This window comes from Porites lutea, chromosome 3 (assembly GCF_958299795.1).
Source record: "Porites lutea chromosome 3, jaPorLute2.1, whole genome shotgun sequence".
Lineage (NCBI taxonomy): Eukaryota > Metazoa > Cnidaria > Anthozoa > Scleractinia > Poritidae > Porites > Porites lutea.
The window spans coordinates 3779035-3792061 of NC_133203.1; the positions used below are offsets into that span (position 1 = coordinate 3779035).

At 41.9% G+C, this 13027-nt stretch overlaps 1 protein-coding gene across 1 annotated transcript in view; it reads right to left on the minus strand.

The window, feature by feature from the left end:
- The window catches only part of LOC140930220 (NACHT domain- and WD repeat-containing protein 1-like), a 31652-nt gene that overhangs the window by 13021 nt on the left and 5604 nt on the right, over positions 1-13027 (minus strand). The window contains exons 4-16 of the mRNA XM_073379883.1: positions 12352-12467; positions 11102-11322; positions 10319-10591; positions 9602-9810; positions 9001-9143; positions 8400-8502; positions 7417-7629; positions 6873-7203; positions 6013-6315; positions 3791-4010; positions 2290-2437; positions 922-969; positions 537-708 (exon numbers count right to left, since the gene is read on the minus strand). Coding sequence (XP_073235984.1) covers positions 537-708; positions 922-969; positions 2290-2437; positions 3791-4010; positions 6013-6315; positions 6873-7203; positions 7417-7629; positions 8400-8502; positions 9001-9143; positions 9602-9810; positions 10319-10591; positions 11102-11322; positions 12352-12467 — 2500 coding nt within the window. The remainder of the gene's footprint in view (positions 1-536; positions 709-921; positions 970-2289; positions 2438-3790; positions 4011-6012; positions 6316-6872; positions 7204-7416; positions 7630-8399; positions 8503-9000; positions 9144-9601; positions 9811-10318; positions 10592-11101; positions 11323-12351; positions 12468-13027) is intronic.

Consider the following 13027-nt stretch of genomic DNA (forward strand, 5'->3'; position numbering starts at 1 on the left):
GACAGTGATTTATCAACCGCGGCTAGAAAATTAGACCATATTTGAAAAATTAAACAAATGGAATAATCGCGATAAAGTTTATTCACTTGTTAAGTAACATTTCCGACGTCGTTGTCATGGTTGCGTACTACGCTTTGTGTTGCTTACAGGTGACCGCACACTACACAGGCAAACCAAGTAGCTAGAAAACACAGGTAGCCTACAGTTTTTCAACACTCCTTACACCCCCGGTTTCGTCACAATCTCTGCCTTTACTTAAGCTACGTGCAAACGGACCCAACAACTCCCAACATTGTCGGCAGTTCTTGGCTAACAATGTTGCCTCCGCTTGCACCGGGCTAAAAGTTTGACCGATTTCAAACTTTCCGCAACAACTCCCAACCACAACACGCGGAAATATGCGACAGGGTGTGCAAAAGGACACAACATGTAACATCCAACGATGTTGGGAGTTGTTGGCCAACAACGTTGCGTCCGTTTACACGTAGCTTAAGGCTTGCCTAAAAATAATACGTATTGAAAAAAATCGGCATAACCTGTAACAGCGTATTTTCCATCGCTTGAGGCTGCCAGTCCATACACTGCACTTTGTGAGTGGCCCACTAATGTCTGCACTAGCTGACCACCAGGGGGTGTCAGAAAACCTCTGGACGGGATCAGTGTGGGCTCAGGGGGACTGCGTGAGTCGTGCATAAGTTTGGAGAGTACCTAAAATACAAAAAAAGCAGCAACAGAGGTTTATCAAACGGAAAAAATAAGAAAGGTTGGCGATTGGGATCCGGGTCTGTCCAGCCAGCAGGACACTGTTCATTCTATTGTGTATATACTAAGGGTACTACACCGAAGCTTCAAAAACACGGCTATGAGAAACTTCAGGGAGAAAAGCTTGTATTTAAAGAATGTTAGTATCTTAATACTCACGGGTGACAGTTTTGAAGGCAGAACTTCACAAGCATTCTGGACTTTACACTACAAAATAAACAGAATAGATTTAAAACAATCAATAGGAAAGTTGCAGCAAATACAATGGACCTCATTTTGTGACGACTCAAGGACCCTTCCACTTCCAATAGCCAAGAGTAATCTCTATTTTGCCTCAGGGATAGTTGAGCGAACGAGACATCCAAGCGCGAGTGAAAATTGCCACTTGCGAGGAAGGTGGCGGGCGGAGGGAAGTGTGGCGAATTTTCGCGCGCGCTCGAGTATTTTACGAACTTTACTATGCCTACCTTCGCAGCCGTTTTTAGTGTCGTCACGCAACGCTCCTCCCCAGTGTGGGTGTTGCGTGACGACCCTAAGGAGACTACTATGTCCACTGTCCACGCCGAAAATAAGGGACTACACGCAGTCAAATTTCATTTCGTATAACATGGAAAAGGTGACAGCAATAGAGAGCTTTAGATTCTAAGATGAAGACGACTACGAGTACGAGATTTTCCCAATGCTAAGTACTTCGCCCAAGAACCAGCGTCATTTGGCGGGAAAATTTGATAGCCGTCGTCATTCTACTACGAGTTTTAGCGAGAACGTTGTAGTGGCGGGACAAAGTTATGAAGTTTTGGAAGTTTGATCGGGAAAGGGCTAAACCTTCTCCAAAAAAGATAACCTCACGAATTTTTCAGGTGAAAAATAGTACAATGAAGCTTTCCGAGTTTAATATTTTTCGAGAATACGTGAAAGAACTTAAAGTTAAATCCAGTACTCGTCCTCGTCCTCAAACCTTAAGCACTCTATTATCCAGCCGCATCAAAGGTCGTAAGGCTCGGCGGAGCAGCTGTCCCTTTTGTAAACGGTCGTTGCCATGTCTGAGACACTTCCAAAAATTTTGATTTGTTATGAAGAGTGTTTCTATTAAAAAGAAAGAAATCGCAACCCAGGGTCAAACCAGACCTCGAACCTGGACCTTTCGTACCCTAATCTCTATCCCTTACCACTACACTACCACAACGACCCGCCAAAATTCCGAAAAATTTGAGTACATAAACTAACAGACTGTCTTTCATAATTGATACATCAATAACAGGTGACCCTATCCGTTTCCATGACTTTAAACGTAAATTCAACTTAGACTTCACAAACAAAAAAACAAAAACAATCAATCAATCAAACAATCTAAGACTCCTCAAAAACGTATTATTTGCCTTATTGTGACTTGATCCAGGCAATATATTACATCTATGATGACTAAGGGCTTGGTTACCAATGGTGGCATCGACCGTTAAAAATGGCAACGACTGTTTACGAAAGGGAAATAGGCCTCAGCGGAACTAAAAATTGCTTTCAGTAAACCTCGTAGAGTCTCGCCACCAACTGCGAAGCTAGCTGCTTGGGATCACTTAATATAGCATCTTGAGCAAGTTTAAGAGTTTCTGCCACTGCAGCGATGTCAGGATCATTCACAACGTCCATGGCCATGCAGAAGTTATCCAACACAGATCTGTAATGAACGAATAAAAAATCTCAACATTAAAATACTCTGCGCTATACAAGTAACTTAAAGGGGATACGGTATGTCACGAGGAAATCGCTGTTTGAGGTCAATTCAGTGCTGAAGTCATTACTAAGAGCCTTTACCATTACGCAATCAGGGGCACCCAGCAACGGTTTCCTCCCAAATGCATTGAAAACACTTTTTAGGCTATCCAGGGTTATTTTTTTGGGAGTTATTTTAACTCCAAAAAGGAGTTTAAAGAACTCTTCTTCAGGAGTAAAAGTGACCCCAGATATTGAGGAGTTAAAATAACCCCCAAAAAGGAGTTATCCTGTACCTAGAAGTTTTACTCCACTTTCAAAGTTAAATTAACTCCAAAAAGAGTAAAAACAACCCATGTAAGGAGTGAAAATAATCCCATTTCGGAGTTATTTTACCTCCAGACTGGGAGTAAAAAGAACTCTTTTGCAGGAGTAAAAATGACCCCAAATTCGGAGTTAAATTAGAAGTTAAAGTAACCCCCAAAAAGGGGTTATTCTGTACCTAAAATTTTCACTCCATTTTTGGAGTTATAACAACTCCCTAGAAATTACGGTGCAGGGAGCACTAAGCATAATAATTTTTTTGGTGATTTTTGGAGGCATAGCATTAAACTAGAAAAATTGGCCCAGCTTTTTTGTTTCAATCCATGTCCATCCTTTCCATCCGTTGCAACAGACGTCGGAAAAGAGCTTCAACGCCTGAAAAATTTTTTAATAACAAAACTGGGCCATTATTTTTGGGACTCAATTGATAAGACAGTTGTTTAAGATTTTAAGCAAATAGCTCGACAAAAACCCTTTAACGCGATTGGGTCAAACTGTTTCTGTAGTGTAATCTGTGCGACGGAGATTATGTCCGCTTTATATACCGGCACCTTCACTTTCATAAAAACCTTAACAAAAGAGTGGCTCTGAAGGACCATCAGAACTTGAACACGTATCCGATAACGGATATTAAGGGGGAAAATGAACGCAATCAAGCTATGATTGACGTTGTTGCAGTATGGTGCAAGCTTTATCAGGCAATCAGAAAACCACTACAAAACAGCGGTAAACGCATTGCTCAAGTTGAGCGGGAACTTGGTCAAAATCCGCTAAACATTTCCATAGGCAATAGGCTAATTTACAGTTGTATGCTAAGCAATCTAGCCTTCGAGTGGAAGCGAGGTTGGCGTCGACTTCCTCTTGGTAGAAACCTCTGTGCAATTCATATGCATAAGAAAAAGATGTATGTTTAAAAGAAGTGAGATTTCTAACAAAACAAAGTTCAACTCCAGCTTCGCTTTCATTCAAGGCCAATCAGAAGAAGTTGCCTCACCTTAGCGACCGCACCTCTATCTTTGTCTTGAGCCAATAGAAGTTGCAGAGCACTTCGTTTTTCAACTCGTCCCATCGCTGACTTCGAATAAGCTGAACAGGAAGTTCGTGAAGTTTTCTCAAATTGTATCTGCCTTTAGATAGCAACAAAGGCTGTCCTGAGATGCTGGCTAAGCGAACCTGTTTGCCATTCATAAGAGTTGTTTCTTTACTTCCCTCCTCTGAAAAGAAATAGAAACAACATTTCAGAAGGTGCTTCTACTGTCTGTGCTTAAATATAGGCTTTTGCCTTTGGCTCGAATCAGATCTAAGATAATAAGTAATGACTTCAGCACAGAATGGACCTAAACAGCACATATCCTCGTGACATGGCCCCACTAAGAACTCAAAAGAGTTATCAATACCTTTTAGCCACTTTTAAGCTGAAAAATAAAATTATTCAAAACAATGGCACACTGCTGCTCGCAGTGCCACTGGAAGCGAGTTAACTGACTAAGTCAGTATCCTACAGATTTAGGTAAGTGAAACGAGGATACGTTTAAACCGAAACACTCCAACGGAGGTTTATGAAAGCGTCACTCGACCGAGCGCGAGACGTCGGGAGCGACTTGATATAGAAACTTTGGGTTGGCGTTGGTGTCCTAGAAGGGTACCGAACCAAAGCTGTTACGAATATCACCAGATCAGCTACGAAAGCGATGCGATGGAGGTATTCGTAATAGCACCCTACGCTTCCGGTAATAGCCTTGTAAACGGGACCATTATATTTGGGTCTTTACCGTGTTTCTTAGCCATGTGGGAGTACAAAGAAAGTCTTTATTTATAAAAATAAAGTCTGTTGTATCCACTCTGTAGCGAATGATTACATTTAAGAGAATTTCGTCTAACAACGTTACATGAGAGCGTTAAAGCCTTTTAAATGAGAAATAACTAACGCGCATGCGTAGTACAAAATGCAAAATCCTGCCCATGGATTCGTACCAGTTTTCACTTTTCACTCAAATTATTACTTTTTACTGCCTTTTTCATCTTGGCCCTTTTTTAAAAAAAGGCACACCCTTAACTCATTGCCTGAATAATACTATTCAACGCTTCTAAGGACTTGAAATGGAGCAAACGGCCTTTTTTTAGCTGTCTCAAAATGGAGGAAATTTAAGGCAAAAAAATTAAACGTTCACGGGCTGGACGAAGTCTTCTAGTAAGACTATTCAAATGAAAGCTACTGGAGTGGCTTCGGCGAAACTACGAGTCTGTTGCCGGCACACAAAAGAAAAGTAATTATGTTGTAAATACGTTGGTGTGGTTGCGTCGTGTGACAATGTTGTATATAGCTGATCCAATAAAGGTTACTTTGAGCTTGGAAATTGCGCTCTGGGTTCGAAGCTATTGTTTGGTGGTCAATCAAGAAAATCATCGCAGTGAGTTCAGTATGCGCAAATGCCCAACGCGCAATTGCAAATTCCCAATGCCTAAAGCAACCTTTATTGAATCAGCTAAATAATTAAGACAGTTCTTCAGCGTGAATTTGCTGCCCGATGATCGTCAATGTTGCACCCAATAGAGAGTCTAAAGAAAAAACTTAATCTCTTACCCAGATCTCTTGTCGCCGAAGCCGAAGGCGAGATCTGGCGAAATCCGATTTGTACACGTGATCACCTGACAGGAATGTGACAGGCGATGAAAGTGCCCGTGCTTGAAATTAATTTTTCAAAATGGTGGCCGTATTAAACAACAAATTTGATAGAGCCGTGAAGTTTTCTCTAACAAAGTGTGCTTTTACACACAGCTTAAGTAAGAACCAACTAATTTGTTGTTGTGTTTTTTTGGTAACATAAAATTCAACGGGGCAGTTAATATAATTTCATGGCAAACGCTCAAGCAGTACCCGTCAAGTTCTACGCGACAAATGTTTTTACCGTATCATTTTCAAATTCTCTATCTTAATACTGAGAGAAAGTTCAAAAAGTCTGATAAGATAAACGAGATTTTTACAAGCTATATTAAGACGAAAAACTACTTATTCAGCGAGAATAAGATCAAAACCGTCTGAAGACTTTGCAAATAATGAAGAATTGCACACGCCATAGCGCGCGCAGGTCACTCCCTCACAATCTCGCCAATCAGAAAAATTTATTTTTCTTACTTGACCAGATCTCGCCTTCAGCTTTGTAGACAAGCGATCTGGGTACGAGATTAGTAAAAAGTATCGGAGTTTTCGCTCACCAACAAAGTTTCTTCCCAGAAAGTAGTCAGCAATTGCACTATGGCGACTCTTCTTCTCAATAGGATCTGACAGATATCGGTCCACAGCCGCCTCAACGAACTGCCTATGATACCAGCAGATCAATTGGGTGCCATCCGCCCCCCGGTCAACCAGGTAAGAGGCAAGATCCGCCCTTATTCTGACCCAGAGCAGGGGGGGAAGTCTCCTTATCGGTGGGGTCCAGTACTGGAACACATCATGAAGGACCTCTTCATCACAGGATAAGATGTCCTCAAGTTCGCTTGTCGTTAAACCTTGTGATGCTGTAAAGACAATAATTTGAATGTTGTTAAACTGCTGCTGTATTCCATATACACATCTATCTTAGATTGTAACTGGCTAATGAGCTAGGCATTAAATCAAAAGGTTGCGATTACTGATGCGCAGCAAGATCATGGACCGCGAAATTAAAATTCTCGAAAGCCACCGTAGCGTAACAAGTGCCGACTTAGGGGAGCAGGGCGTGAGAAAAATTTACCACAGGAATAACGTAATAGGAGAGAGGTAAGGCGAGTTTTATTAAGACCTCCGAATTGTTAACGCCTCAAATGAACAAACAAGTTTTCAGGCCCAAATAACTGACAGAGGGTATGGACTATGGACTAGGACGACCAAAAATTGACGTTAACTTCGGCGAGCTGCTTAACATTACTGCGTGACCGGATTGGGGGGCTTATATTTGGAGGGGCTTATTTTCGGAATTTTACGGTATTCTCCGATTCAGCACTTATCGCATGCTTCTGTGTAGTTTCTATCCCGACTTACTTTCATCTCAGAGCATCACAGAGAACAAATCGGACAGCAACGTTCTGTTAATTACCTGCAGTTAAGTAACCGAGCGCGTGTCGAACAAGCACCTGACCATGATTCACTTCAATTCTCTCGAAGAGTTTATCAACGGCTTTCCGTATGGTTGTCTCTAAACACGTCTCACTAAGTGAAGAATAAGATCGCCATAGACATGCTTCATCGTAAGATATCTTCAGGAACAAGGGAAGGGGACATTGTTTGAAAGCATCGTTGAGCACCTTCAGCTGATGCTCCTGAAGAGCCCTATTTTCTTGTTGAAGCCATCTGGTCAATATAGCGGTCACATCTTCACAGGAAAGCTCGGGAATTGATACAAAACATTTCGGGTTCTTAAAAAGTGCCTGCAACAGGATTGAACAACGATACATTAAAAACTGGCAAGTTGCAGATAACTTCATTTCATCTGCAGTTCACATAGATGGTTTAATTCATACATTTGCCATATAGAGAGGTCAGGATAGGCTTCTGAGACATATAACCCGAGTTTCGCGGGTATAATAGTGCTTCTACTCTTAGTACTCTCTTAATTTACCTAACATTTCAATGCAAGATACCTTGAGTGCTGGAAAACACTTGTATTCTTGATCTGGCAGAGTGGATACAATGAACTTCACATGAGGCGGTAGTTGCCTTGGAAACCAAGTCAACTTCCGGGCACCATGCAGGGGAGAAAGCTGATCCAGTGAATCAAAGATAATGACCAACGGTTGCTCCTTGGTGGCGCTTGATAGAAACACAGGGAACTGCTCAAAGACTCCTTTAGTACTCTAAAAAGGCAGATAACTACAGTTAACACTTTCCACTAGATACCATAAATGACCTAATAAGCGCCCACTTCCAATTAAACGCCTCTTATCTAATAAACGCCCCCTCTACGCTCTTAAAATTTCGCTAATAAACGCCCCCTGTCTAATAGACACCCCCGGTGAGAATTACTCCAAACTACTAGGAATTAGCAAAAACGAGCAAAATCATTCGCTTCATTCAGTTTCTTGCTTGATCAACAAGGCTTTGTGTATTTCCTCTTGTTTAATGTCAAGTTTAAACTAAAGATAGACTAACGATGGCAACACAATAACCCTACGAGAGGATTATCGATTATCGATGGAGTGGGTATTCCCCTATTTTTAAACTCTTTTGATATTTCCGCCGAAAGCATATTAGTTTTGTTGAGCTCGTTACAGTTATGAGAATAAACGCCTCTCTCTTTTAACCCTTTAAGCCCTAAGAGTGATCAGCATCAAATTTCTCCTTGTAATATCAATGATTTGTAAAACACAGTGGTCATGAGAATTATGGACATGATCACACAAGATGAATTTGCTTGATATTTTATCAACTTCTCCCCACTACGTCTGTAGGAAATAAATAGGGGCAACAAATGAGAATTCAAATTTTGATCTTAGGATGTAAAGGGTTAAACGCCTCATAACTATTAAAGGCTCCCTCATGGACCCCTAAAATTTTAATAGACGCCCTGGGTGTTTATTACGTCACTTACAGTACATAACTTCATAAGCTATTTACTAATACTCACGCGAGGAACCTTGGACGTCAATTTATAAACATACTTGATCTGCCACATGACCGTTTTCAGCATACGCCGAATTGAGGAACTTTTGGGCGTGGTCCCTAGAAACCTGAAACAATCATAGTAGACACCAGTTTTTGTCACCTGACCTTCTTACGTTTCACAGTGTAGAAATTCTACGCGTACTTTATATGGCCACTATCTATGATCTATAAGAGCATAGGCGCACAGATTACGTCATTAAAAACTATTTACTCTGTTTTTATTTCGATATAGTATATCTATCCGGATTGAACAAGTGAAGATCTTCAAGTTTGGCGGAAACTGTTGACAAGTAACGGAAGTAAGAGAGAAGAAACCGCCACGGAGGAAAGTAATTTTGCTGACGCGGATAATGCCACAAAAACTCTAAATAAAACTCTAGCTTCCTTTCTCGCTGTCCTTGAATAAATAAAAGAGGTTGCATTTTGTTGTGTCTGTACAGTTAAATACGGGAGGCACTACTTCTTTGGCAATATGCACTCTAATTTATAAGGTATTTCTTTGTATTAGCAAAGTTGACTGAGTTGAGCTCCATCATGATGCGTTTTTAAACATACACACTTACCTGAGACAAATACAGGCCTTCTGGTCCATAAATTCGCTTATCGCTTTAGCGGCCAAAGCAATAATAGCTGTTTTACCACTGCCGGACTTTCCATGTATCACCAAAGGATATTGGCTCGGTCCCTTAACATACTCTTCAATATCCTTTAAATAAAAAATCTTATTTTAAAGCACTACAGGTGTAACACGTTGGAAAAACGCCCTCAAGAGGAAGACTTTTGAAAACAGACGTGCCTTGTTTTTGGTACACTTAGGTAAAAACTAAAGTTTTCGAAAAACTTTAACGTCATACAACTAATACATGACATGCTAACTACTTTAAAATAGTGGAAAAAACAGAGTACTCCTGGCGCTACTGAAGCAAGCGACCAAAGAGTTTCTTGGACGTGTATAAGTTTCTGGGAAACTGCCCACCTACCCCTCCCCTAACCTTTATACAATGAACACTTACTTCTCACTTCGGACAAAACGATGGCTTAGTGGAGGGGTAGGTGGGCAGTTTCCCAGGAACCTATACACGTCCAAGAATGGCATATGGGCAAGAAAGTACGGCCGGATACGCATTTTACGGAAATGTATGGAGACCAGGCCTCACTTTGTACCTTAAGGGTCGATTTCCGTCTACAAACAGCTGCAACTTTTCTCTTGCAAAACAACATGTGTTGCGCCACTTCCACGTAAACCACATTCTCTGTTTCAGCCGCTTTTTGTTCAGCGATACTCTCCGTAATCATATCTTTCATTTTGCTTTCGAAATCTTGGCATAGCTGTTCTAAATACTTCTTGTGCATGTCAAATGAAGGATCGATACCTAGAAGAAACGGAATCGAATCGATATAAACAGAGTCACGTTCAGCAGGTACCGTGACCAGACTACTGGTTGAGAAGTTGATCACTTAGGTTCAGAGATGATGCTAGATCTGAGTTTCGGGTGGTCGCTGCTCTAGCTCTCTATCGATAGCAGACAATATATCCTCTATTCCAATGTAAGTAACATAATCTCCTCTTATCCACCACTTTAGTTAGTCTCTATAGTCTCTCTAGCTATGTAGCTGTTCTTTGCTTCGTCACGCAACGCTCCTCCCCACAAAAGAAAGAAGCGTTACGTGACAGCTGTGTAAAAGGCTACTCTAGTAAACGTACGTAACAGGACGGGAGAGGAAAGAAGACGGAAAAATCTTGTGTGACTAGCGTGACAATAACTATGTTTGGAAAACACTTCCGCCAAACTTCACCTTCCTTCTAACGTATAACATGTAAAAGACAAAAACGCAGTATTCTAAAGTAAAGATCACGACAAAGCTACGATCAAGAGGTACCTCTGGGGGTCCAAGTGGCGTCATAGGTAAAGATGTTGTCAAGGTGTAAAATTTCCTTCATTTTCTTGTTCTTCAAGTTGTGTAACAGAGACTGAGGATGATCTTTACCACAGTGGTCCTTTCCCTCAAGGCAATAGTCAAGATAATTTGCAGCAACAGGATTTTTGCTATGTTCATCGGGATCAAGCCCACTAACTACTCTGTGAAACCACACGCACGATCGTTTTGGGTTGTCAGCTTTCAAGAGGCCATGCTCAATTTCCACTTCGCAAACTAGAATAAAACAAAATGAACAAATTGGTCAACAGTAAATTCAACCTCGTACCCGGGACTAGGGGAGAGGCAGAATAGACACGTGACCAGCCGATGCCAGGACCTTTTCCCGCCCGGTGTTCCCCTTATTTTCCAAAGGAAGAGCCCTGGGGATGATATTGGGAAAGCGCTTTCATTGCTAATTTAATTACATGAACACTAGTGATAAGGGCCAATCGAGTTCTAGCGGCACTGAAGAGTCTTATGTACGATGACTAGCCCTTTTCCCAGGCATTCTCGGTCAATTCACTTCGGTGACGTATAGATGGCGACACCCTGGGCGAACTCGCTTCTTCCCTTGGACCACGTGACTCGAAAAGAATTGGCCGCGCGGAATAACGAGGCCTAGAAACTAGGCAACCTATCAGCAATCTCTCTACTTCGAAGGACGAGCAAAGCGGTCGCAAGAGAACGCGCGAGCGATCAGTAAAGCGACTTTCTGATTTCGCGTGTCGGACTATGCACCTCTACCTGATCTAACATATTTGCGCCAAACATCCTTCTGGTCTTTAAATGCCTCCTTTGCAGCTCTCTGTAGAAATTGTCTCATTGTATTATAGTCATTTTGCCATTGTCTCTGTGCTTCTTCCTTCAGTGACTGGTCACCATCATTAAAGAAGTTTGGTATCCACGTTGTTACAGGTTGAAGAATGTATGAAATGGGGAAGCAGTTCTCGTCTTTCTTGTACCACCTTTATGATAAAAGAAATGTGTTCCTCGCATTAATGATGAGTTAAAAGCAGAGCGGCCAATAACATTTGGTTATCGGACTACAGAGGGAGCTTAAGCAAAAACCACTGAAGGTGACGGCTACGAAAACGTTACTTAAAAAGTGAATTCGCGCTGCAAACAGCAGCTTCAAACTCAATCAAGCTTATTCCATCTCGTTTAATTCGACAAATGTTGGAAAATGCTTTTGGATTTGAATTCTAAAGGACTGTATCAAAGTTCAGGAAAAGGAAAAAGGAAAGTTGTTGTCTTTTGTATCTTCCTCGACAAAACGTGAAATTAGATACTTCTACTATGAAGTCATACAACAACGGCTAAGAAATGTTAAAAAAAGTGTGATGCACGTGCAAAGTTGTTGTTTTGCTAATATGAACCTATTTCGATTTTGCCATTCTCGCTGCAGTCGCCGTCGTCGTTGGTTAAGCTCCTTTATGTCCGACTGACCACGTCTGAGGTCGTATGTGATGATCTCAGTTGAACGTGTGTGAATGGTTGTACCCGGATTTGAACGAAACCAACTTTCGTCAAAGATGAGTCCGTGATTGAGACCGACCACATTACCAAAAATGGCGACTTAGCCAGCACATTAACTATGGGGGTTTTTTGAGAAACGGGTCCCTGCTCTGAGAGCTTCCAGTTGACCCCTGTGTGGACCTAGTGGATAAAGGCCCCTTATGGATCACCCTGATGAGGTCACGTGGATCTTGCTGACGTATGCAGTCAAAGGAGCCAAAAAGAGGATGTTCCCAACGATCTAGTTTATAGAACCCAATCCCTACTCACGCTGGGTACCAGAGTGTTTTTTTCCCCATAGGGAGGGATACCCCGGGGTTGGTCGCACACCGAAACCTCGAGCAGCAAGGCTGCAATTTAAAAGCTTTCAGGATGGGTTACTTTAACGAAACAGGATGCCGCGCATGAAAACTCTCTGGCATTCAGGTTAGGCCTTACTGAACAACAAATTAGAAAAAAGACAGAGCTTTTTCTCTTACTTATCAAATAGTTCCCTAGTTTGGTCATCAGTAGCTGTACTAAGAAGCTTCTCAAACTCCTGAGCATCTATCGAGGGTAAAAGTGGACGATAACCATACTTTTCAGAGAGCAACGTCTGTTAAGAAAGAACGAAGAAAAGATGATCGCATTCACAAAGCCGTAATTTAGAATGTAGAGGGGAAAACATTAGGGTGGGAACCGGGAGAATAAGGGGCGGGAGAGGGAAGGGCGTTGGGAGCTTTCAAAAGGGTGGGAAGTAGGAGAAATAGAGGGAAATTACGCAATTTTGTGATCGAAAAAGGGCTAAAGGGAGGAAGCCAAGAAAAAAGGGGTGCGAACCTCGAGTTCGCTGGAGGTTTGGCTTGAGATATTGGAGGGGGGGTGGGGGTGGGGTGGTGAGTTACGGTTGAGGGAAATCTGCACATCGACTGAAAAATGGGGATTAAAGTAACAACAAGAACAACAGAAGCGCAAACGTCACCTACAGAGTGCATTACCCTTCACGGCGATTATTCCAGCACGCTCAAGTCAGATCATCATGTTCACAAAGAGAAAGAAAAGTTCGTCCAGACGTCTATAAAACGTCGCATTAGAAAGTTTCATGTCTTGCAGTGACGGCAAAGAAATGTCCTACCAAAAAGCGGGATGGTAGAGTTGTTGTGATGCTTATTAATC